Here is a 27,052-nt window from a genome sequence, read left to right on the forward strand (position 1 = left end):
GAAAGAATGAATTAACTGAAGGAAATGGTTGCTTTTCTAATTCTTTTGCTTTGCTTTGCTTCTCCATCTTCTGTTAAACCAATATTAACAATGAATTTTTTACAATTTTATTTTCCAATAAAATTACTTTGAATTTTATCTGAAAGCTACCTGCTTTTTAGAACTATGCACTAATTTTGAATGAGTTGATACTCTTGGAAAATGTAGTAACTTCAGAATAGAGAGTATTTATAATTCTTTCTGTTTTAAACCTGACATTAATTTCTTGCTTTTTGTGTAATTTTTGTTTTAGATACTACCTTTTTAACTTAATAGAAAATATTTAGTGAATGCGATTGATGGTACTTTAATTGTATTTTGTCACTTTGTCTCTTTATGCATAGGTTCATTGCATTCTGTGAAAAAAAACTGTTTACAGGATGATTCTGAAGAACCAAGTTTATCTTTAACCAGCTCTTTTGGGACAATTCTGAGAAAATGTTCTAATAATGAAAACAGTTCTTCTAATAGAATATCTCAGGATCTTGATTATAAAGAAACAAAAATTAATGAAGAAAAACTGCAGTCATTTATTACCACAGAAACTGATTATCTGTCATGTTTTCAGGAAAAATATTGTGAAGAAGATCCAAAACACCAAAGAGTTTTAGACATAAAAGAAGAGGACTTGGCGGCAGTATGTCACCTTGCAGTGCCACATTCAGAAATAGAATGTAGTGGTATTCACTTTCAATCCCAGGAAAGCATTTTATATGACTTTGATAATATCAGTATTTCAACTCCTGATTCCAGGGATCCTCCATCAAACCCCTTTGTGATTTCTAGGGGAAAGGAGTCATATAAAATGTCAGAGACAGTAAAATATAAGAATTGTGAAGCTGGTTTTGATTTAATAAAAAATATTTCCATGGTAGAAAATCAAGGAGTATGCATTTTAAATGAAATTTCTAAAAAAGCTGAGCTGTTATCACCTGAAAAATACACAATAGCTTCACCTTCTGTGAAGGTACAATTCAACCAAAATACAAATCTCACAGTAACCCAAAAAGAAGAAGAAAAGACTGCTTTAATTTCAAAAATAACTGTCAATTCAAACTCTGAAGAGCATTTCCAAGACAACGAGAAGGAAATTGTCTTTGAAATAACTAATAAATGGAGTATTCCTCTTTTAGAAAATGAGGAACTTCAAGAGGCAAGCCTCTCTTATGTCAGAGAACCTGCTCTCAAGAACTCTACCATGGTAGTAGACACAGGCACAGATGACAAACAAGCAGCCAAAGTGTCAATTATAAAAGATTTTGGTTTATCAAATACAGTCCATGATTTTACAGACAAGAACAGAAAGAATGTAGCACAGCAAATGACTCTAGTTAAAGATTCAAAGTTAGATATGTCCTTGGATGTAGATAAGAAATCAAAACAAAATGATGATTACGTGGACAAATTGCCAGAACTCTCAAATCCCATTCCAAGTCACAATTTTGAAAATGGCTTCAGAACAGCTTCTAATAAAGAGATAAAGCCTTCTGAACACAACATTAAGAAAAGTAAAGTGTTATTCAAAGATATTGAACATTTTTTTACCAGCTTAGCTTGTGTTGAAATTGTAAATGCCTCATTGTTGGAAAATAAAAAGAAACTAAGCAAACCTTGTGCACTTGGTTCACAGTCAACTGATGTTATATCTGGTTGTGTGCAGAGTGATACATTTGCTTCTGATAGTGAAAATAGTCATGCAATTCCTCCAACTTTATCTTTGAAGCAAGATTTTAATTCAAACCATAACCTAACACCTAGCCAAAAGGCAGAAATTACAGAACTTTCTACTATATTGGAAGAATCAGGAAGTCAGTTTGAATTTACACAGTTTAGAAAACCAAGCCACATGATACAGAATAATCCACTTGAAATGCCTGAAAACCACATATCTGTCTTGCATACCACTTCTGAGGAATGGAAAAATGTTGATTTTCATCTCACAACTAATTCCCCAACCATCAGTCAGGTAGATAGCAGGAAGTTTGAAGGTAAACAAAAGTTTGCTCACTCTTTGAAAACCAACTGTAACAAAAGTGCTTCTGGTTATTTAATAGATAAAAATGAAGTGGAATTTAGAGGCTTTTATTCTGCTCATGGCACAAAACTGAGTGTTTCTAGTGAAGCACTGCAAAAAGCTGTGAGACTGTTCAGTGACATTGAGAATATTAGTGAAGAAACTTATGCAGCAGTAGATCCAAGAAGTTTCTCTTCAAGTCGGTGTAACAATCCTGTAGTTTCACTGTGTAAGATAGAAAATTATAACAATGGTAAACATTTTAATGAAAAAAGTAATAAAACCCAACTAATACAACAAAATAATATTGAGATGACTGCTGGCATTTTTGTTGAAAATACTGAAGATCAGAAGAAATACACAGAAAGCGAAGATAACAAATGTACTGGTGCCAGTAGAAATTCTTGTAACTTAGGAGAATCTGTTAAAACTGATACAGTTTGTGTTCATAAAGAAGAAAATGGCTTGCCATGTATTGATGAGCACAACATACATCTAAAATCATCTGGTCAGTTTACGAAGCAGGGAAGCATTCAAATCAAAGAAGGTGTGTCAGATTTAACTTGTTTGGAAGTTGTGAAAGCAGAAGAAACATTTCATGTTCATATGTCAAATAAAGAACAGTTAACAGTTAGAAAGATGGGGCAAAACATAAAAGATTTTGACGTTTTCGATACATTCTTTCAGACTGCAAGTGGGAAAAATATCAGATTGTCCAAAGATTCATTAAATAAAGCTGTAAATTTCTTTGATCAAAAATATGCAGAAGAAGGATTCAATAACTTTGCAGATGCCTTGAATTCTGCATTACTTCCTGGAATAAATGTCAACAAAATAGATATTTCAAGTTATGAGGACACAGATATGGTTAAAGACAAAACATTGAAAGAGAATGATTCAGTTGGTATTGAAAATCAATTACTGACTCTCCAATCAAGACTAGAATGTGAAACCAAAAAGATCAGAGAACCTACTATGTTGGGTTTTCATACAGCTAGTGGGAAAAAGATAGAAATTACAAAGGAATCTCTAGACAAAGTAAGAAGTCTTTTTGATGAAAAAAAGCAAGATCAAAATAGTGAAACCATTAATTTTAGCCACCGAGGGGCAAAGATACTAAAGGACAGTGAGGATTGTAAAGAAGGGCTTGAATTAGCATGTGAGACCTTTGAAATAACTGCCTCAAAGTATGACGAAATGCAGAATTCTCTAAAGGAGAAGAAACTTGTTTCTAATGAGTTTGCCATGCTACCGAGGCTCTTAAGTGATAATTTACACAGACAAACTGAAAATTTCAAATTATCAAATAATATCACTGTGAAAATTGGAAACATAGAAAAAGAAATAGCAAAAGGTCCTACAACTTGTTACACAAATCAGTCCACTTGCTTAGCCATTGAAAATTTGACTGTACCATTTTACACAGGACATGGTAGAAAACTTTCTGTGAGTCAGGCTTCACTACTTGAAGCAAAAAGATTGCTTAGAGAGGGGAAATTGGATGATCAACCAGAAAAAATAAATAGTGCCAAGGTTATATGTTTAAAAGACTATCCTGAGCATTATGTACAAAATTCTTCATGTGAAAATCACTCAAACAGTATCATAAGTGAAAATGACAAAAATAATCTCTCTGAAAAACAAGAGTCAACTTATTTAAGTAACAGTAGCATATCTAACAGCTCTTCAGACTGCTCTGATTTTTGTCATTCTATTGAGGCATATAATAAATCAAAATCTCTCTCAAAAAATAAAACAGATAATTCTCGTACTGAGCCAGTAGTAAAGAATTTCACAGACAGAAAAAACACTAGTTTTTCTGAAGTAATATCCACCATAAGAGAAGCAAATACACATCTACAAACTGTAAGTGAAGATATTTGTGTTCAGAAATTTGTGACTAACTCTTCACCATACAAAAATAAAAACACAGCTGTGGAAGTGGCTACATCTGATTCAAATAATTTCGAGATGGGGCCTCCTGCATTCAGTACAGAAAGTGGTCAAATGGTCTTTGTTTCACATGGAACGAAAATCAGAGAGAGCTTCGCAGACAACTGCACTAAGGTCATTATGAAAAACACTGAGTGTGAATCAGGCACTGACCACACGAAAACTGTGGCAGGTTATTGTGAGGTGGTAGGTGATTTGGAGAATTTCATTTTTCCTAACTCTCCAGATAGTGAAGAGCATAGCAAGCATTCATGTAAGATTTTTGCTGACAGTAAACAAATTCTGAAATACAGCCAAGGTATGTCTGGATCAGAGACAGTTTCTGAAGTGTTACCTTGTCAGATCGATTTGAAACCTGATACATGTAAATGTAATGCAGTCTCCTCTAATGCTTGTGGGATTTTTAGCACAGCAAGTGGGAAATGTGTACAAGTTTCAGATGCTGTTTTACGGAAGACCAGACGAGTCTTATCTAAGCTAGAAGACGGTGCCGAGCAGCTTTTTCCCAAAGTATCATTTGAACCAAATGAAGAGCATTCAGACAAGGTCACAAGAGAAAATACTGTGATACATACTGCCTCAAATTTACTACCATCTGCTTTCTCTGGATTTAGTACAGCAAGTGGAAAATACGTTCCAGTTTCTGAAAGTGCCTTAAACAAAGTTAAGGGAATGTTGGAGGACTTTGATTCACTGAGAACTGAATGTGGTCTTTGGCAGCCACCTACATCTGGACAAGATGTGTCAAAACTACTTCCTCTCTCGTATATTGATAAGAAAACCCCAGAACACCTTGCAAACTGCAAAATGGAAAAAGACTGCAGTAAATTATCAAATAACTGTAACATTGGAAGTAGTTCTTCAGAAAATACTCACCCTTTTGAAGCTTCTCTGTCTCTCTCTCACTTTAAGCAGGACGAAGAACCCTTGGTTTTAGAAAGCAAAGCATCACTTGTTGAGAACAATAGTCATCTATTGGGAAAAGAACAAGCTTTATCTAAAAATATAAAAATGGAAATTGGGAGACCTGAAACTTTCTCTAATCTTCCCATGACAACAAATAGAGAAATTTGTTCTACCTATTCCAAAAATCCAGAGACCTATTTTGAAACAGAAGCAGTGGAGATTGCCAAAGCCTTTATGGAAGATGCGGAGCTGACAGATTCTGAACTGCTAAGTCATCCCAAACGCTCGCTTCTCACCTGCCAAAACAAGGAAATGGCTTTGTTAAATTCAAGAACTGGAAAAAGAAAAGGAGGCACCTTTGCCTTGATTGGTAAGTGGCGCTTTTTTCCCTTTAGGTTTGCCAGTCACTTTTAAAATTAAGCCCTCGATAATTCTGGCATGCCAGCTTATAGCAATTGGGGTATTATATGCTAATCATGTTTTTCCAGATTTTCATGTAAAGTTTGGGGGAATGTGACTTCATTCTTGATATCTCTGAGTCTTTGTATCAAGAAGTCGTGATTTGAGATTCTCAGTGTATTTTTAGAGGTTATTAATATAGTTATAATTGAGAAATTACTGTTAAAAGTTTTAATTTCTCTAGAATTGAAACTCTTATATAACAGCTTATGTAATACAACTTATTAACTGTTTTTATGTATGTAAATATAGATAGCAGAAATTCAGACTTTGGCTATAATTAACTTAAAAGATTTGTTTGGAGGTCCATCCTCCTGGGTCTCGTAGTGCCCATGCCAGAGCAAGCTGTGGCCTTGAACCATTGCCTGGACTCTGCCTGTAGCTGCCAAACACTGAAGCAGGTTGCACAGTGAGGGGTAGAAGGGAAAGATTGGTTTCTAGTTATAGGTGTTGGCTTGCTTTTTGTTAAATCTAGAGACTGTTCTAAAATCAGTTATCCTTAGCAGACAGCATTCTGGTTTTAGTGCCATTTGGACTATATTTTAACTTCTCTTTAAATATGTATCTAGCAACTTCATTTAACTACTAGGACAATTAGATTGGATTTTTTTCTGTTAATATCTCTGATTAGAAATAATAATAAATGATTGAGTCTCTTGATCACTTACAATTAAAGTAAATGCCAGAACTAACGTTCCAATGTTTAAGTGGCTGATCTTCAATAACTAGCTCCTTTTAAAAAAACTGTAGACTCAAAATAGTTATCACTTGTCCAGTCCCTTCATAATACAAAGAACAACACTGACGCCAGTCAGTTCATTCTTCTCCTTGGTGCTTTCTGACCCTAAATTATCCTGGTGGATATAGATTTTGCTTAATCAGGTGTTATCCAGGCCTCCTTCTATACCAAGTTTATGTTATGGGCAGAGTGGTAAGTTTAGGATACTTACCTTAAACTATTGCTCTTGTCTAGTGCAGAATGCTGAACTGAAGATGCTTAAAGATATTCATAATTCTTTTATGGAAAATAATGGCTTTATTTATAGGAACCCATTTCATTTAGTTCATGTGCCTAATGAAATGAGTTGGCCTTCTGTTTAGAAGAAAAACATCTTTTAATTAATGTTCTCAACAGCATCATTGTCTAATATCCCTCACCTCTATCATATATTTACATCTAAGTTTATACAGCTAAATCAGCTTCTGGTTACTTGACTAGTACAGGTCCTTGTTAAACAATTAAATCACGTTATAATCTAACGCTTAGTAAAGCCTTGCATGAGCATTTTTACTTATTAAATACTACAAATTCACTCCCTTTAATAAAGCATCAAAAACCAAAGCATCTGTTATCACATATTATCAGTATGACATGGAAATGCATAACTAGGACCATGGTTGAATTTTACTCTCATCCTTTGTAGAATTTTTAAATAAGAAGTAATACTTCTGGCCCTGGCTGGTGTGGCTCAGTGGATTGAGTGCGGGCCTGCGAATCAGACGATCGCGGTTCGATTTCCAGTCGGGGCACATGCCTGGGTTGCAGGCCAGTTCCCTGCAGGCCAACTCCCAGCAGGGGACGCACGAAAGGCAACCATACATTGATGTTTCTCTCCCTCTCTCCTCCCCTTCCCCTCTAAAGATAAATAAATAAAATCTTTTTAAAAAAAGTAGTACTTCTGTTAAAATTTGACTGTTACTTTTGGTAATTTAAAGAATCTTTTCTCCTACTTACTGTAATTCAATGACGTATACAATAAATTCCATCTTGAGTTTAATGAAAAAAAATAGTTTACTTGAAGAAATTTTGTTTTAGCTTATTTCTGGTAAACCTAGGGTTACATTCAGTGTGAGTTTATTAAAAAGTAGCTTATCGGTGGTATCTGGTAATGTCCATTTATCCCTAGACCCAATTAAATACACGTATTTTAAATAATTACAAATAATGGAAATTAATTTGATATTGAAAAATGAATATTCTCCTTCAAAACAGAATGGTTGCTATTTAAACTATTATTATATATATGTATGCTGAACATATTGTAAGAGTCAGTACTTTAATTTTAAAAAATGGACTATAGGCTCATTTATTGTTTGCTTTAAAAGTCTGTATGGAAATTTCTTTTTAGGAGAACCCCCAATCAAAAGAAGCTTGTTAAATGAGTTTGACAGGATAATAGAAAATCAAGAAAAATCGTTAAAGGCTTCAAAAAGCACTCCAGATGGTAAAACATGCTTTTTATCCATATTTTCTCCCTCTATAAGTACTATCCATAATATGCTTAAAGTTATTTTTTCAGCTCTTTTGAGTATATAGATAATTGGGCAAGACTTTATAGTTTGATTTGTTAAGCTTAAGTCTTGTTTTATTTATATAAGCTTCTCCTTCATTATATCTGGTGTGATACAGAGGTTCTTTGTAATTAGGAAATGTGCAATTATTATAAAGTAATGGCTTTCTAAATTAAAAGGCTATAAAAATGTATTAAGAACTTAGTCTAAAAAATTGAAGCTTAGGTTCTGCAATTCAATCAAGCTTTTGGCATTCACCATGCCACCAAAATCACTCTCTTCTAAGTCGCAAGGTGATCTCTGTGTTGGCAAATTCAGCGGGCATTTGTATCCTCATTCGACTCCATATTTCAGCCATATTCAACATGGTTGGTCACTTCTGAGACCACCACTCTCTTCGTTCTCTTCTTACATAGCCACTTCTTCTCAGTCGTCTTTGTTGATTCTTCCCTATTCTTTCCTTACTCTAAGCATAGGTGTACCCCAGGACTCTATCCTTGGATCTCTTCTCTGCCTATACTTCAGTGACTACCAAAATAATGTCTACAGCCTTTAGCTTGTTCTGGAACTCCAAATGTATTTATTCATTTGCCAGTTTGATGCTTTTCTACTGGTATTGCTAATGTGCAACTCAGTTGGTATGACGAGTGCTGAACTCCTGATTCCATTCCTTCCCCAGACCTGCTCTTTCCTGTTGTCTTTCCTTTCTCACTGCCATTCTGTCCCCTGATCACATCAAAGCCTTGATGTCATCTTTTACCCTTGTTTCTTCATACTTCACACCCGACCAGTCAGTAAGTCCTATAGGTTCTGCCTTCAAAGTATAATAAGAATCTGATAATTTCTTCTCATTTCTATCCCTTTATCCAAGCTACTGTCATAGCTTCTAACCCATCTCCCTGTTTCGGGGAGACATTCCCTTTCTTCCAGGCTAGTTGCCACATAAGCAGCCAGAATCACTCTTGTAACACAGAGGTCAAATCCTACTTAAAACTCACTGTAGCTTCCTGCCTCATTTAGGCTAAAATTTGAAGTTCTTAACATGAATTGCTTGAAAATAAATAATACATATGTAACTGTTCACTTGGCCTCTGGTTGGGGAAGGAAGAATTGATATAGTAAATGAGAAATGTATTAAATTGTGGAGGTTTAGTTCTGAAACACATGGGATAAATCCCACAAGAGGCAGGAACACTTTGGAATTTTCTAACTCATGTCTAATTTAATGATAGAGATGTGAAAGTTACCTTAAAAAACAAACTGTTTTGAATGTCCAGGAAACTATTATTTCTGTTGTTCTTTAATTTAATGGGTCTCAAACTTTAGTCTGCACAAGAATTCTGAACAGAGTTGGAAACTAAAACCATAATTACTATTCTTTATGAGAAGTATAAATAATATCTAGGATAGTTTTTACCATATTAAATTATTACTTGATAAATTGTCTTTCAAACCTGTGTAAGTTGTGACTTTACTCTCTAGGTATTGAAAGAATGGCGTTAGATAGCATGCATATAGGCAACTCTTGTCCTTCTAAAAGCATTGTCCTATGAAAAGTAAATGAAAGAACATGTATGTAATTTTAACAATGATGTTATTGCATAAAATGTTACTATAACTCTTTGGGGGATTTATCTTAAGCCAGTATACAGTATTTATTTGATTATCACATCTTCCTTTTTTTTAATGATTTTTTCTCAGCATGATCTTCATTCATAATTTGCAAATGAATGATTGTTTTCCTTAAAATTTTTTATTATGAACATTTTACACACAAAAAAGTTGAGAGAATACCCATATAACCACTATATTCAACAGTGTTACTATTTTGCTATATTTGTTTTATCTGGTCACATATAATATGTGGACATAAATAGTAATAGATCTACGGGGATAATATATGTATGTTTGCTAAAACATTTGAGTATTAGTTTTAGACATGACATTTCGAATGAGCCACAGAGCCATTATCCCTAATATAATCTAATCTCAATAGTCTTCTTACTTTTTCATGTTTAATTTTTATGACAGTAGCACTTTTAAATGACCAAGCCAGTTTTTTATAGACTGTCTCACATTCTGGATTTGTTTGTTTCCTTGTAGTATCATTTAACTTTTTGTTCTAGTCCCTATTTGGGTCAAAGACTTAATCAGGATTAGGTTATGTGTTTTTGGCAAGAATGCCTCATAGAAATTCTGTGTACATGCATTGCATCATATCAGGGGCACATTGTGTCAAATGACTTGATTATTTTGTTAAGATGATAACCACCAGATTACACCACTAAAAAGGTATATTATTTCATTTGCAGTTTTGCAAGTACCATATTTTGCCTTGTTTGATGCACTCCCATGTGCTCTTACAGTGCACCCATGTTTTTGGCCCAACCTTTAAGGGAAAATTTTTGTTTTAATTTTTAAAATAAAAATTTATTTATATTTAGAAACAAACCCGATGATTGTATTCCAGGGTATTATTTTACATATAGATATTGTTATTGCTTTCTGGAATTACACTTCTAATGGATAAGCATAAATAAAAGAAGTAAAATTTTTATGTGGATATAGAATTACTACTACCCATTTATAATGTGCATCCTTACTTTTCCCTAAAAAATTTGGACAAAAAGGTGCACGCATTATACATAGCAAAATACAGAAATCTGTGGATGATCCTTTGGTCCTGTGAGAATATCCAGTTTACCAAAATGTCTTTCATTCACAATTTTAACATTCATTGATGATATTTACTTGAGTCAATTGTTTAATTAGATTTTGGAAAGTAGTGATTTTCAAGTTATGTTAACTCCTTATACATTTAGTAGCTGGGATTCTTTAGCAAGGAAGAGCTTTTCCATAACAATTTGGAATGAACTATAGTTCTTCCTAAATAGGCAGGTTAAAATCTTAAATTTTTCCATTTAACTACCAGTTTTTCAGGTTAAAGGATTAGTTGCTGTAATAATCACTACTAATGGTATAAATGAATTTTTCCTCTGTTGAATAAAATTGATTTTTTAGATTTCTATTTATAATACATGTATAAAGTTTAAAAGTAAAATGTATTATATATACGTAATGTACATTTTCACACAAAGAAAAATTATTTTTTATTTTAAATCATCCCAAATTTAAAACTGGAAATCTCTTTAAAGTATTTCCAGGTTGTTATTTACTTTTTTTTTTTAATGTGTCTTGATCAACATTTGGGCACTTCTGTGCTTTTATATCATAAAAAGATTTCCTAGGATGTCCTTGTAATTCCCTGCCATACTCCTAAAATCACCATTTTTCCGATGACCCTTTCAGTGGTTAATAGCTTTTAAAACACCAGGCTTGGGGTTCTGTCTATTCTGGTTGTGCACGTTACTGTTTTTTATGCTGCAATAATGAGAGCACCATAGTTACTTATCCTGCAGTAGGGGTTCTCAAAATTTTTGATCTGAAGACCTTTTTATAATCTTTTCTTTAAGTATATTATATTAATTATGTTATTACAGTTGTCCCAAGTTTTTCTTCTACCCTCCTCCACCGGGTACCCCCCTTCCCTCCAGCATACCCTCCTTAGTTTATGTCTGTGGAACGTGCATTTAAGTTCTTTGGCTTTTCATTTCCTATGCTATCCTTATCATCCCCATCTATTTTGTACCTACCAATTATGTTTCTTTTTCTTCTGTTTAATTTATTTTTAATGGTTTTTTACTTTTTATTCTTTTTCATTTTTATGCTAGTTTATTCTGTGGGAATCACTGTTAATTTTATCTAACAGAAAATACATTTAACGATGATGTAAAATGTTTACTTTTTGTTTTTTGGCTTCAGTGAATTTTTTATTTTTCTATTTTGTTCAAGGACTGTTCTCTCGACTGTCCTCCCCATATTCCCCCACCCCCTCCCACCCCTCCCTCCCACCCTCAATCCTATCTAAATTTGGCTTTGTCCATGGGTCCTTTATATTTGTTACTTGATGACCCTTTCCCTTCTTTCTCCTGTCATCCCCCTCCCTCTCCCCTCTGTTTTGTTCCTTATTTCAGTGTCTCTGGTTATATTTTGCTCACTTGTTTGTTTTGTTGATTAAGTTTCCCTTATAGGTCAGATCATACTGTATTTGTTTTTCACCACCTGGCTTATTTCACTTAGCAGAATGCTCTCCAGTTCCATCCATGCTGTCGCAAATGGTAGAAGCTCCATTTTTTTTTTCTTTCTGCTGCATAGTACTCCATCATGTAAATGTACCACATATTTTGATCCACTCATTTACTGATCAGCACTTAGGTTACTTCCATCACTTAGCTATTGTAAATTGTGCTGCTATGAACACTGGGGTGCATAGGTTCTTTTGAATTGGTGTTTCAGGGTTCTTAGGGTATAGTCCCAGCAATGGAATTGCCAGGTCAAAAGCCAGTTCCATTTTTAGTTTTCTGAGGAAATTCCATACTGGTTTCCGCAGTGGCTGCACCAGTCTGCATTTGCACCAACAATGTACTAGGGTTCCCTTTTCTGCACAACCTCACCAGCAGTGTTGTTAGTTGATTTGGTTATGATGGCCATTCTGACCAGTGTGGATTGATATCACATTGTGGTTTTAATTTGCATCTCTCTGATGGCTAGTGATGCTGAGTATCCTTTCATATGTCTGGGGGCTTTCCATATGTCCTCTTTGGAGAAGCATCTGTTCAGGCCCTTTGCCCATTTTTTAATTGGGTTGTTTGTCTTCCTGGACTGGGGTTGCAAGAGTTCTTTCTGTATTTTGGAGATCAAACCCTTGTGTGAGGTATCATTGGTGAATATGTTTTCCCATACAGTTGGTTCACTTTTCATTTTGCTGGTGTTTTTTTTTTTTTTTAGCTGTGCAGAAGGTTTTTATTTTGATGAAATCCATTTGTTTATTCTTTATGTTCTTTTCTCAAGGGGACATGTTGGCAAATATTGCTACGAGGAATATCTGAGATTTTTCTCTCTGTGTTCCCCTCTAGGACCTTTATGTTGTTGGGACTTATATATAAGTCTTTTATCCATCTTGAGTTGATTTTTTGTATTTGGTGTAAGTTGGTGGTTGAGTTTCATTTTTTTGCATGTTTTTTTTCATTTGGGGGAGCTTTACAGATCTCCCAACAACATTTAATGAAGAGGGTATTTTTACTACATTTTATGCTCCTGCCCCCTTTGTTGAATACTAATTGACAATAGAGATTGAGGTTTATTTCTGAGGTCTCTGTTTTGTTCCATTGGTCTATGTCTCTGTTATTATGCCAGCCAGAGTGTTTTGATTCTGTAGCCTTGTAATATACTTTGATGTCAGACATTGTGATCCCTCCTATTTTGTTCTTCTTTCTCAAAATTGCTGCAGCTATTCGGGTCATTTATGGTTCCATATAAATTATTGAAATGTTTGTTCTATATCTGTCAAATATGTCACTGATATTCTAATAGAAATTGCATCAAACCTATAAATTGCTTTGGGTAGTATGGACATTTTGATGATGTTAATTGTTCCAATCCATGAATATAGTACATGCTTCAATTTGTTTGTGTCTTCCTTAATTTCTTTCTTCAGTGTTGTGTAGTTTTCTGAGTACAGGTCTTTTACATCCTTGGTTAGGGTTATTCCTAAGTACTTTATTTTTCTTGTTGCTATATCAAATGGGTTTTTTTCCTCCTGATGTCTGTTTCTGATATTTCATTGTTGGTATACAAAAATGCCTTTGATTTCTGAATATTGACTTTGTATCCTGCTGTTATGCCAAATTCACTTATTAGACTTAGTACTTTTTTGGTGCAGTCTATAGGATTTGCTATGTACACTATCATGTCATATGCAAATAATGACAATTTTGCTTCCTCCTTTCCAATTTGGGTACCTTTTATTTCCTTTTCTTGTCTGATTGTTGTGGCTAGGACTTCTAATGCTATATTGAATACAGGTAGTGAAAGCAGACATCCTTGTTTTATCTTAGTGGGAAACTTTTTAGTTTTTGCCCATTGAGTATGATGTTGGCTATAGATTTATCCTGTATGGCCTTCTTTATGTTAAGGTATGCTCCCTGTACTCCCACTTTGCTGAGTGTTTTTGTTATAAATGGGAGCTGCCTTATCAAATGCTTTTTCTTCATCTATTGATATGATCATGCTATTTTTGTGTTTCCTTTTATTTATGTGATGTATTATGTTTATTGACTTACAAATATTGTATCATTCTTGCATCCCTAGTATGAATCCCAGTTGATCATGGTATATGATCTTTTTAATGTATATCTGGATGAAGTTTGCCAATATTTTATTGAGGATTTTAGCATCTATGTACATCAGCAATATTTGCCTATAGTTTTTTTTCTTTGATGTATCTTTATCTGGTTTGGGGATTAGGATGATGCTAGTTTCATAAAGCAAGTTCTGGAGTCTTCCCTCTTCTTGGATTTTTTAGAGTAGTCTGTGAAGTCTGTTAGCTCTCCATAAATGTTTTGTAAAATTCTCTTGTGAAACCGTCCAGTCCATGGCTTTTGTGTGCCAGGGATTTTGATTACTGCTTCAAATTCGCCAGCTGTTATCAGTCTGTTTAGGCTTATGCTTCTTCATTCAGCTTTGGAAGATTATATTTTTCTAGAAATTTCCATTTCAGCCAGGTTTTCAAATTTCTTGGCATATAGTTCTTTGTAGTAACTTTTTATAATCCTTTGTATCTATGATGTCAGTTGTAATCTTTCCTCTTTCATTTCTGACTGTGTTTATTTGGGTCTGCTCTCTTTTTTCTTGATGAGTATACTTAAAGGCTTGTCAATTTTGTTTTTTCTTTTCAAAAACCAGCTTCTGGATTTAATGATTCTTAGAATTGTTCTTTTAGTCTCTATCTCATTTAATCTTACTCTGATCTTGGTTGTTTCTTTCCTTCTACTTGGCTCTGGGCTTTGTTTGTTGTTGTTCCTCCAGTTCTTGTGGATGTAAGTTTAGGTTGTTTATTTGAAATGTTTCTATCTTTTTTAGGTAGGCCTATATCACTATGAATTTGCCTCTCAGGACTACCTTTGCTGTGTCCAATAAGGTTCAGACTGTTGCAAATTTGTTTTTATTTGTTTCCAGAAACTTTCTGATTTCTTCCTTGATCTCATTTTTGACCCATTCATTGTTTAATAGCATGCTATTCAGTCTCCATGAGTTTGAGTGTTTTTGAGTTTTTTCCTTGAGATTGCTTTCTAGTTTCAGGCCCTCTAGTTTCTAGTTTCAGGCCCTTGTAGTCAGTGAAAAATCCTTGATGTGATTTCAATTATCTTGAATTTGTTGAGGTTTGCTTTATGTCCTATCATGTGGTCTGTCTTTGAAAATATTCCATACGCATTTGAAAAGAATGTGTATTTTGCTTCTTTGGGATGAAAGTTTCTATATATGTATCAGTTAAGTCCCTTTGATCAGCATTGTTCAAAGCCTTAATATTCTTGTCGACATTTTGTTTGTAAGATGTATCCATTTTTGACAGTGGGGTGTTAAAATCCCCTAGTATATATGTGTTGCTGTCTATATCTTACTTGCAGTTCGCCATGATTTTCTATGTATATTTGGGTGCTCCTGTGTTGAGCACATATATATTTATAATGTTAATATCTTCTTGATGGATTAACAAGAATATTGAATATTGAATACTGAATATTGTGAAGTGTCCTGGGTCTCTTTTTATGGCCTCTGTTTTGAAGTCTAATTGTCTAATACGAGTATTGGCACCCTGGCTTTTTTATACTGTGTATTTGCTTGGAGTAGTTTTTTCCAACCCTTCACTTTCAGTCTGTGTAGGTCTTTTGTTCTAAGTAGGGTTTCTTATAGGCAGCATTTGTGTGGGTCATGATTTCTTAATCCATTCAGCTACCCTATGTCTTGTGATTGGAGCATTTAACCTATTTACTTTTAAGGTTATTATTGATAGGTACTTATTCACTGCCATTTTACTCCCTTTGTACCTGTATTCCTCTGTCTTTCACTCTTTTTCTTCATCTTTGTTAGGCAGTTCCTTTATCGTATCCTGCAGTACTGGTTTGAGCCTTGTTTTTCTGGGAAACTCCTTACATGGCCTTTCATTTTAATTGAGAGCCTTGCTGGGTAGAGTGTTCTTGATTGCAGGCCTTTGGTTTTCATTACTTGGAATATTTCTTGCCATTTCCTCCTGGCTTGAAGCATTTCTATTGGTTGAGAAGTCAGCTGCCAGCCTAATTGGAGGATCCCTTGTATGTTACTTCTTATTTCTCCCTTGCTGCCATTAAGTTCTCTTTTTGTGTTTTGACAGTTTAATTATGATATGTCTTTGAGTGGGCCTCTCTGGGTTCCTCTTGGTTGGGACTCTCTCTGCTTCCTGAATTTGTGTGGCTTTTTCTGTCATCAAATTAGGGAAGTTTTACATCATTACTTTTTCAAACAGGTTTTCTATCTCTTGTTCTTCTTTTGCTGTTTTTCTTCTCCTTCTGGTATTGCTATTATATGGTATTATGTTTCTTGTTGTCCTACATTTCCATTAATCCCTCTTCATTCTTTCTGAGCCTCTTTTTTTTCTTGCTCTTTATCTGGGAGTATTTTTGTACATTGAACTCCAGCTCACTGATCGATCCTCTACTTCATCTAGCCTGCTTTTGATTCCTTTTACTGTGGTCTGCAGTTTAGAAATTGTAATTTTCATTTCCTCTTGGCGTTTGTTGATAGTTTCTATGTCCTTTTGGAGAGGTGTGATTTGCTGTGAGTTCCTTGTGCCTTCCCTATAAATTTTGGTAATTTGCACTGAGCTTGTGCAGTTTCCTTATAATCATTGTTTTGAACTCAGTATCTGATAGTTGACTTGCCTCTATTTCATTTATCACTCTTTCTGAGAATTCCTCCTTTTCGTTTGGGTTTTTTTCTTTGTCTTCCCATTATTTGTGATTCTCTTCTTATTTGCCTCTGTTACTTAAATTGATCTGTTTTGATTACCTAGGTTTGTGGTATGAACATCTGTGGTAGGCAACCTGTGAGATTCAGTGGTGCAGACTCCTTGATCTCCTGAATTTGATGCTCTTGGAGTACCCTTTATGCCATTTATGTTGGCTCTCTGAATGTAATTGGATTTTTTTATTGGATCATTCTTCGGTGGGTCCTTTCCTCCAGCTGGTTGACTATCACTCCACCCACCATGTCTTTTATGCTGTGCAGGTACAGTCAGCTAGTTCTAAACATGATTCTTCTGTTTGTCTCAGGTTTAAGGCTTCTGTCTCGCTATTGTTCAGTTGTTTGTTCGGGTGATTTCTCCACAATTTACCTGTAATTTCTGATTGGTTCTGGGACGAGGTTAGTGTGGCTTACATTACTTCTCCACCATTTTGCCTCTGTTCCCAATTCTGCTTCTTAATCTGTGTACCATTTCCCCCAATCTCCTCCTTCCCCCTCCCCTCTGATATCCCTCTATATGATCTCCATGACTGTGATTCTGTTCCTGTTGTAGTTGTTTGCTTAGTTTGTTTTTGTTTTTTAGATTCAGTTGTAAATAGTTGTTAGTTTGTTGTTATTTTACTGTTCATAGTTTTGATCCTCTATTTTCTTAGGTAACTCCCTTTAACATTTCATATAAGGGCTTGGTTGATGATGAACTCCTTTAGTTTTACCTGTTCTGGCAAGCACTTTATCTGCCCTTCTATTCAAAATCATAGTTTTCCTGGATAGAGTAATCTTGGTCTAGGTCCTTGCTTTTCATGACTTTGAATACTTCTTGCCAGTTCCTTCTTGCCTGCAAGGTTTCTTTTGAGAAATCAGCTGGTAGTCTTATGGGAACTCCTTTGTAAGTAATTCTCTTCTTTTTCCTTGCTGCTTATAAGATTCTCTCATTATCTTTAACATTTGGCATTTTAATTATGCTATCTCTTGGTCCCCTTTGGGTCCAACTCATTTGGGTGTCTGTGTGCTTTCTGGATTTGTATGTTTAATTCCTTTGCCAGATTAGGGAACTTTTCTTTCATTATTTCTTCAAATAAGTATTCAGTTTCTTGATGTTCCTCTTTTGCTTTGGCATCCCTGTGATTCAGATGTTGGCACTTTTGGAAATGTATTTGAGTCTTATTCTCTCCTCATTTTTTTAAATTCTTGTTTCTTCGTTCTGTACTGGTTGACTGTTTATTTCTTCCTTATGTTCCAGATCATTGAATTGAACACTGGCTTCCTTTCCTTTACTGTTGGATTCCTATGTATTTTTTATGATTATTATAATAGCTTGATTAACGAAAAAGAATGTCACAATGGCACAGTGCACTTAGGTACAATCTCTAAAGTGCTCAAATGTCTGGCCTTCATGTTTACCTTTCTTGTTTACACATTTTTTTCAATAGTTTTTTATTGATTATGCTATTATAGGTTTTCCAATTTTTCCCTCTTCATCCTTCCTCTATCCTCCCCCCACCAACCCTCCAGTATTCCCCTCCTTAGTTCATGTCCATGGGCTGTTCATGTAAGTTCTTTTTATCCTCTGTTTCCTGTACCATTTTTATCTCTCCCTGTCTACTTTATGCCTCCTAATTATGCTGCTTCTTCCCTATATCTTTCCTCCACTATTCTTCCCTTCCATTCTCCACTGAAATACCTCAATGTGATATCCATTTCTGTGATTCTGTTCCTGTTGTATTGTTTCCTTAGTTTTTGTTTTCATTGTTTTTCTTTTCTTTTAGGTTCATTTGTTGATAGTTGTGAGTTTGTTCTCATTTTACTGTTCATAGTTTTTATCTTCTTTTTCTTAAATAAATCCCTTTAACATTTCATGTAAAAGGGCTTGGTGGTGATGAACTCCTTTTACTTGACCTTATCTGAGAAGCACTTTATCTGCCCTTCCATTTTAAATGAAAGCTTTGCTGGATAGGATAGTCTTTGATGTAGGTCCTTGCCTTTCATGACTTGGAATACTTCTTTCCAGCCTCTTCTTGCCTGTAAGGTTTCTTTTGAGAAATCAGCTGATAGTCTAATGGGAACTCTTTTGTAGGTAACTGTCTCCTTTCCTCTTGCTTATTTTAGGATTTCCTCTTTATCTTTAATGTTGGGTAACTTAATGATGGATGTGCCTTGGTGTGTTCCTCCTTGGGTCCAGCTTCTGTGGGACTCTCTGAGCTTCCTGGAAGTCTATTTTCTTCGGCAGATTAGAGAAGTTTTTCTTTATCATTTCTTCAAATAAGTTTTCAGTTTCTTACTATTGTTCTTCTCCCTCCGGCGCTTTTATTATTTGGATATTGGAATGTTTCAGGTTGTCCCAGAGGTTTGTAAGATTCTTTTTACTTTTTTGACTTCTTGTTTCTTCATGCTGTTTCTGTTGGATGTTTATTTCTTCCTTGTGTTCCAAATCATTGTTTTGAGTCCTGGTTTTCTTCCTATCACTGTTGGTTTCCTGAATATTTTTCTTTATTTCATTTTGGGTATATTTCATTTGTTCTTTCATTTTTTCGACCAAACTCAATCAGTTCTGTGAGCACTTTGATTATTAGGTCTTTAAATTCTCCATCAGGTAGGTTGCCTGTGTCCTCATTGCTTACTTCTATTTTTAAAGTTTTGCTGTGTTCTTTCATTTGGGCCATATTTCTTTGTCTTGGCGAAGCTGATAGGTTGTAAGGGGGCAGGGCCTTAGGTATTCACCTGGGCATGGCAAACCTCCTTACTGCGTTATGGTGTTGTCTCTGTGGGAGGGGCCAGAGAGGGAACAATGCAGCTTGCCTGCTCCTACCTAGTGCACTTTCCGAGGGATTCTCGTATGAGATGGGGAATTTCTTCCACCATGGCAATCACTGTAGTCCGCTTTCTCCTTAAGGCAGCCCTACCCATGCAGTCTGCCGAAAGCCGCAGCAGGCTGGTCCGCAGCCTTTTCATGGTTTTTCTCAGCCAGCTGGCCTTGTGGTTCTTGGTCTGCCACCTTACTGTTCTGGTTGTTCTGATTTATTTTTTTCTTTAATTCCTTGGTTGTCTGAGTTCCAAGCAGTTTGATTCTCTGGCACTTCTGGTTGTTTACTGATTTTAGATTGGTTGTTGTCCTCCTTTTGGTTGTATGAGGAAGCAAAGGGTTTTTACCTATGCCTTCATCTTGGCCAGAATTCTGGATTTTTCTCTATTTCATTTTATACAACCTTCATTTCTTCCCTTATGTGTTTCCCATACTCAGTTTTTTTCAGTATGCTTATCACCAGTGTTTTGAACTCTGCATCTGACAGGTTAGCTGTCTCCATTTTGCTTTGTTCTTTTTCTGGAGTTTTGATCTTTTCTTTCATTTAAGCCATATTTCTTTGTCTCCTCAATTTAGCAGCCTCCCTGAGTTTATTCTGTGTATTAGGTAGAGCTGCTTTGATTCTGTCTTGGCTCACCTGTTACATTATAAGGGGCAGAGCCTTAGGTATTCGCCAGCCGAGGACAACCCTCTTCACTGCTTGTATGTTAGGGCACTGTATATAAGGGAGAGGTTAGAGAGGGAACTCTGCCACTTGCTGAGCACTCGCCCCATTTTCAGTCACTTTACCCACTTTCTGTATGTGAGTGAACTCCTCTAGCTGTTGCCCTGGTGGTGGTTTCCAAAGTGGATGGGTTTGTGAATGTTTTAGGACCTTGGGGGCCCTTTAAAAGGGAATGTCCTGAGAGCCTGGCAGTTTCTTCCATCATCCCACCTCCTACTGGGTTCTACAGCCAGAAGTTTTGAGGCTTTATTCCAGGCACTAGAAACTTGGGTTGCATGGTCTGACCTTGGGCTGGGATTGCTAATTCCTCAGATGTCCCTCCCATTTTTTTTTATTTGCCACATACGAGTTTCAGACCGCCTGTTCCACTGGCCACCACCACAGCTGCCTTGCCACTGCCACCACACTGCCGTGGCTCCCCGTCTCAGCTTCTCCTACCTGTCTGGATGGATATTTCTTCTTTAAATTGTAGTTGCTACACTTCCATACAGTTTGATTTTATGGCAGTCCTGGTTGTTTTTTGTTTTGAGATTAGTTGTGGTAGCTTTTATGGTTGTGCGAGGAGGCAAAGTGTGTCTACTTACACCTCCATCTTGGCCGGAATCCTTTATACTGTTAAAAATTATTTAGTATTGAAGAACATCCGTGTATGCAGACTATATTTATTTGTATTTACCATGTTAAAAATTGAGACTGAGGAATTCTTGTTTATAACATTGTGCATTGGTTATGTTGAAAACAATAGTTTACATAGTTATGCAGGTCTTCCACATATTGGCATATTTTATACAATATTGAGCAATCACTTTTTATCACCATTGATCTAATGTGAAAAGTTTTAAGTACTGAGAAGTTGTTAGATTAACAGTCAGATAAATGCTTTCCAAATTCTAGTTTTTGTTTAAAAGCTTACATTTTACCATTGACAGCAAATAATGCCATTTGTTTTACTTGTGGTGACAAGCTCACTGAATATCCAAGTCTGAATAACTTTTTTTGTTATTGTTTTATGTAAAAATGGAATTATGTGAGCATAAATGCATGGGCTTGAGCTAATCATTGCACAGCATCTGCAACAGTATGCACCCGTAGTGCAAATGTCAAGTGAAAAGACATATATGGGGCCAAGATGGAGGCATCAGTAGATACACTTTGCCTCCTTGCACAATCAAAAGGACAGCAAATTATTTAAAGACCAAAAATGAGAACGACCAGAAAACCAAATCACATGGAAGTCCAAAACCAAGTGAGTTAAAGAAGAAACATTCATTCAGACGGGTAAGAGAGGTGGAGACAGGCAGCTGGAGCAGAGAGGATGTGTGGCAAGGTGGTGGCTGGAGGACTGGGTGGTCCCAAGTTTGAATACAGATAAACTGAGAGGAACACCTGGGGAGCAAGAAAGACCATGCAACCCAGGGTTCCAGCTCAGGAAAAGAAAGCCTCAAAACCTCTGGCTGTAAAAACCTGTTTGAGTTGTAGCGGTGGGAGAAACTCCCAGTTTCACAAGACAGTTTGTCGCCAGGGCCCTCAGGGTCCTAGAATGTACACAAAGCCACCCACCAGGGAATCAGCACCTGAAGGGACCAATTTGCTTGTGGGTAGCGGGGAAGTGACTGAAAGTCAGCCAAGAGCCTAGCAAGGGCATTGTTCCCTCTCCTGCTCCTCCCCCACATGCAGTGCCACAACCAGGATGTGGGTTGCCCTGCCATGGCAGATACCTAGATCTCTGCCACTTACAGTATAATAGGCACACCGAGACAGAAAAAATATGGCCCACATGAAAGAATAGATCATAGCTCCAGAAACAGAACTAAGCAATGAAGAGATAGTCAACCTATCAGATGCACAGTTCAAAACACTAGTAATCAGGATGCTCACTGAAATGGTTGAGTATGGTTGCAAAATAGAGGAAAAAGTGAAGACTGTGCAAAGTGAAATAAAGAAAAATATGCAGGGAACCAACAGTGAAGAGAAGAAAAGTGATACTCAAATCAATGATTGGAGCATATGGAAGAAATAAACATTCAACCAGAGCAGAATGAAGAAACAAGAATTCAAAAACATGAGGAGGGGTTTAGGAACCTCAGGGTCACCTGTAAACATTCCAACATTTGAATCATAGGGGGGCCAGAAGGAAAAGAAGAGCAAGAAATTGAAAACTATTTAGAAAAATAATGGGGAACTCCCCCTATCTGGCAAAGGAAACACATTTCCAGGAATACCAGAGAGTCCCAAAGAAGTTGGATCCAATGAAGTCCACACCAAGGCACATCATAATTATATTACCTAAGATTAAAGATATCGAGAGAATCTTAAAAGCAGCAAAAGAAGACAGTTATCTACAAAGGAATTCCCATATGACTATCGGCTGATTTCTCAAAAGAGACCTAGCTGGCAAGAAGGGGCTGGAAAGAAGTATTCAAAGTCATGAGAGGCAAGGACCTACATCCAAGATTACTCTATTTAGCAAAGCTTTCATTTAAAACAGAAGGGCAGCCCTGGCTGGCATAGCTCAGTGGATCGAGGGCAGGCCTGTGAACCAAGGGATCACAGTTCGATTCCCAGTCAGGGCACATGCCTGGGTTGCAGGCCAGTTCCCAGCAGGGGACGCATGAGAGGCAACCATACATTGATATTTCTCTCCCTCTCTCCCTCCCTTCCCCTCTAAAGATAAATAAATAAAATATTTTTCAAAAATAAAAAATAAAACAGAAGGGCAGATAAAGTGCTTCCCAGATAAGGGCAAGTTAAAGGAGTTCATCATCGCCAACCCCTTATATGAAATGTTAAAGGGACTTATTTAAGAAAAAGATAAAAACTATGAACAGTAAAATGACAACACACTCACAACTATCAACAACTGAATCTAAAAAAATCAAAAGCAAAAACAAACTAGGCAAACAATTGTAACAGGAACAGTATCACAGAAATGGATATCCCATGGAGGGTTATCATTGTGAAGGAGGAAGGGTGAGAATGCGGAAAATGTACAGGAATAAGAAGCACAGATGGTAGGTACACAATACACAGGGAAAGGCTAAGAATAGTATAGGAAATGTAGAAGCCAAAGAAATGTATGACCCATGGATATGAATTAAGGGGGAAGAATGCTGGTGGGGCAGGTACAGGGGGATGGGGGGAAGGGAGGAAAAAAAGGATTAACTCTAATAGCATGATCAATAAAATATATTTAAAATAAAGACAGACATGACATGTTACTACTACCACTGCTATTATTATTGTTGTTCTTGTTGTTGTTGTTATTAGCTTTCACGGCTTGGGTTCCATAATAGAGTTGTAGATTCCCCCAGGGATTACCCTTTGAGATTCATTGTCTTACAGTATACACATATGCAATACTTTTGAATTTAGTATACGCACACACTCATTATTTTTCTTTCTTACAAAGTATCAGGATGTTATACTATGTTTTATACCTTCTTTGCTTGTTGGTATTGTTTACTTTGGAACATACCTGGACATCATTTCTAATAAGTACGGAGAGCTCTTCCTCATTCTTTTCATGATTGTGTAGTATTTGATCTTGGGGCTCTATCAATGCATGCTAGTTTTTTCAACTAGTCCCCTCCCAGTGGACTAGTAGGAGATATAAGAAGTACAAGTTACACTCTGAGAATAAGTAATATCTGAAGTTTAGCTTCTAAGCCTTTATAAGACTAACTCTTAAATTTGATATTTGCATTGGCAATGAGCTAACACCTTTCAAGTTATGATTAACATCAGCTAACTTCATACTTTTTTTCTTTTATATGTTTGTACTATGAATATATTTGTACTGTGACTATATTTGGAATATAGTCATCAATGTATGAATCAAATATGTCTTTTGGTAGTTACTGAGAATCCATTATATGCATTGTAAATGTTAAAGCTTATAATCATATCAAATTTTGTGTGTAAATATTTACAGTAATATGTAATAAATAGATATAGAAAGTAAAATCTCCCGTTAGTCTTTCATTAATATCTAACATAAAATGCATTTTTATTAAGATATAATGTAAAATAAATTTTTCCTAGGCACAATTAAAGATAGAAGACTGTTTATGCATCACATTTCTATAGAGCCAATTACCTGTGGACCTTGTTGGTAAGACATGTTTAAATTTTTTTAATTCTATTAGTACAGTATAGGAAATGTATGGGTTTTTAACATAAATATTTATAAATACAATGGCACTAACATGCATACAGTAGTTAATGCTTTCATTTTAAAGGCCTGCATCAGGGTTAAATCATTGTGTGTTTGGGTCATATTGTTCAGTGCTGTCCATATACCAGCTTATTTTTTGTTTAGAGTTATAACTTGGTAGTTGAACAGATACTATGCCCCTTTTATGGCTGAGGTTCTGAAGTTTTGAGGTTAAGTGGGGTCAAAAAAGTTAGTCAAAATCCATTATCAAAAGATAGGATACATGGGAAATATTTTATCTGTCCTCTAAAATCCTACTAAAATTACAAAGATTTTTTTAAATGTATAAATCCACAAGGACAGTGATAAGAAGGAACAACAAAATTTTGGAAGCTAAAAAGGCTAAAAGACTTAGTAAGCCCAAATCTGACATTAGAGCCAGTAGAAAAGCTACTCACTCAATTTAATTTTTTTATAAAGAGTCTGAAAGAGACTCAGGTTGTCAGCAACATGTACTACAAGTGAAGTACACAATAGGAAGATTCATTGAAAATCTGTTTAAGAAACATCCATATCTCTTCTGCCATTGCAGATAGGCAGTTATCCCTCTTCCAGAAGGTTATTCTCTGGAGAAGAGGAATTGGAGGGATTCTGGGGATTCTGAATTGGGGATGGAGTGGTGGGAGGGTACTGAACTCAGAGATTAAGTAAAAATCTCTGTATTGAATAGTGAGACTCCCTGGCCTCCTTCCCGTACTTGGCTTCCATTGCTGGCAGCCAAGCCTCTAGGCAGAAGACTGGAAGGTTTTTGTTGGAGGCGGGGGTGGGATATGACCAGCTCAGTAGACCAAAGTAAAAATACTGACAGTTGCAACAGCATAGCTGTATCACCAGACAGTGAAGTCAACAACGGGCAAGCCCAGCAGCACACAGCTTTCAGTCAGCTCTTCAGTGCCTCACTCTGAAATAAGAAGAGCTAATCAAGAAATACCTGTCCCTGGGAGAAAGCCTGCATGAAAGATAGTGTCCGAAGCACAAAGGAACGGAGGGAGGGAGGGAAGAAGGGTGGGAAGGATAAGGAATTTAAAGGGTATAGACTGTGCAAGAAGAAAACATTTTAAAAACTTACTAATACTCTCAGGAAAGAGCATACTGCATCCTTAAAATATGTACTAAAGAGCTCTTAGAAATTAAAAACATGATAGCACAAATAAATTATTAGATGTAACAGAAGATCAAAGTTATGAGTGTTCCCAGAAAGTAGAACAAAAAGATGAAGAAATGAAAGTACCAAAAAGATCATCAGAAAACTCTGAAATTTTGAAGTTTGAGAAAGAAGGAACAGGAGAAATGAAGAGAGAAATTTTCAAAGAAAGAGTTTATTTTACTACTAAAGGACATGAGTTTCCTTGGTTAAAAGGGTCCTCAGAATGAGCACATAAATAAAATAACCCATACTAAGGGAAATCCTTGTGAAATTTTTGGACACTAGGTACAGAAAGGAACCTTAAATTTTTCAGAAGACAAGAAAACAAATCAGGTTTCAAACAAAGTTTTAAGAGTCGTATATAAATCCTCTCATCTTTAACAATGGAAGCTGGAAGATTATAGATTCTATAATGTATAAGGCAGAGCGATGCCTTTGAAATTCTGAGAGGAAATTATTTCTACCCCAGTGTCTTAACACTAACCAATTATCAAAGAAGTGTGAGTATAGATTTTTTTCAGGTGCCAAGTATCACAAGGTTTATCTCCATAGCATTTACTACCATATGACATGTTTATCTATTTCCCTCCACAAGAATATAAACTCTCTGATTTTATTTCCTCATTATATCCTTCAGCCAGAACAGTGCCTGGCACATAGTAGGACCTCATTAAATATTTGATGGATAGATGAATGGGTAACTAAATTAGTTCTAGGGTAACTTCAAGTTCCATCGGTTTCAAGTTGGGTAAAAGGAAGTATGGGGTTTTCAAAAGATACCAGTTAGGAAGAACGTATATGCTAGGAAAGATGATTAATTTTGGCCATGTTGAGTTTGAGAAGAGTGTGGAAGAGCAAGGTAGGGCTGTCTGGTGCTTTATGCAGTTCAAAGTATAGGAATAACACTAGGGGAAAGTCAGGCATGAGATACGGGTTAATGTTTCTATTGTTAGGTAGATGTTAATTAAAGCAATGGATATGACTGGCCTTGCCCAGGAAAGTGTCTAGGAAAGACATCCAACTTTGGAGACAGGAATATTTTTAAGAGTCAAGAAGAAAAAAGCAGCAGAAGAAAAACAAACGAAGGGGCAATGGTGGTGTAGATATTAGTGGTGAGAATTTTAAGAAGAAAAAAGTCAGTTGTCACAAATGCCAAAGGTCTAGTAGAATGAGTGCACACATGAAGCAATATTTGGGGTTTTTTTTGGTATTTGGGAGGTTATTAGTGATTTTTTCAAGAAAAATTTGTAGAGTAGTAGGACAAAATAAGAGTTCAATGAATGAAAATTGAGGAAGTGAAAATTGCTAGTTTAGATTACTTATTTAGGAAAGTTGGGGATGAGGGGTATGGAACAGTGAGTATGATCTTGAAGGGGACTCAAGGCTGAGGAAAAAGCATTTAAAGAGTGGTCAAGGCTTTCTGGCTAAATGAAAAGGACACTAAAGAAAAAAGTATCAACAGGTAGTAGAAAGAGAAAGGAAGGAAGTAGAATAATGACTGAAAGAATGGGGCTCCTAAAAGACCAAGATATTACTTGGGATCAGAAATACATGTGAAGGCATTAGCCATGAAAAGAAGATAGGTAACTTTCTCTGGTAAAAGAGGT

General features: G+C 35.9%; 1 protein-coding gene across 4 annotated transcripts in view; it reads left to right on the plus strand.

The window, feature by feature from the left end:
• BRCA2 (BRCA2 DNA repair associated) overlaps positions 1 to 27,052 on the plus strand; it is a 100,744-nt gene that overhangs the window by 23,034 nt on the left and 50,658 nt on the right. For all 4 annotated transcript variants that reach the window (XM_037037170.1, XM_037037169.1, XM_037037171.1 and 1 more), the window contains exons 11-13: positions 384 to 5,282; positions 7,501 to 7,596; positions 24,127 to 24,196. In XM_037037170.1, coding sequence (XP_036893065.1) covers positions 384 to 5,282; positions 7,501 to 7,596; positions 24,127 to 24,196 — 5,065 coding nt within the window. The remainder of the gene's footprint in view (positions 1 to 383; positions 5,283 to 7,500; positions 7,597 to 24,126; positions 24,197 to 27,052) is intronic.

Source organism: Sturnira hondurensis, unplaced genomic scaffold (assembly GCF_014824575.4).
Source record: "Sturnira hondurensis isolate 20B ecotype Veracruz unplaced genomic scaffold, ASM1482457v3 Scaffold0022910, whole genome shotgun sequence".
Classification (NCBI taxonomy): Eukaryota; Metazoa; Chordata; class Mammalia; order Chiroptera; family Phyllostomidae; genus Sturnira; species Sturnira hondurensis.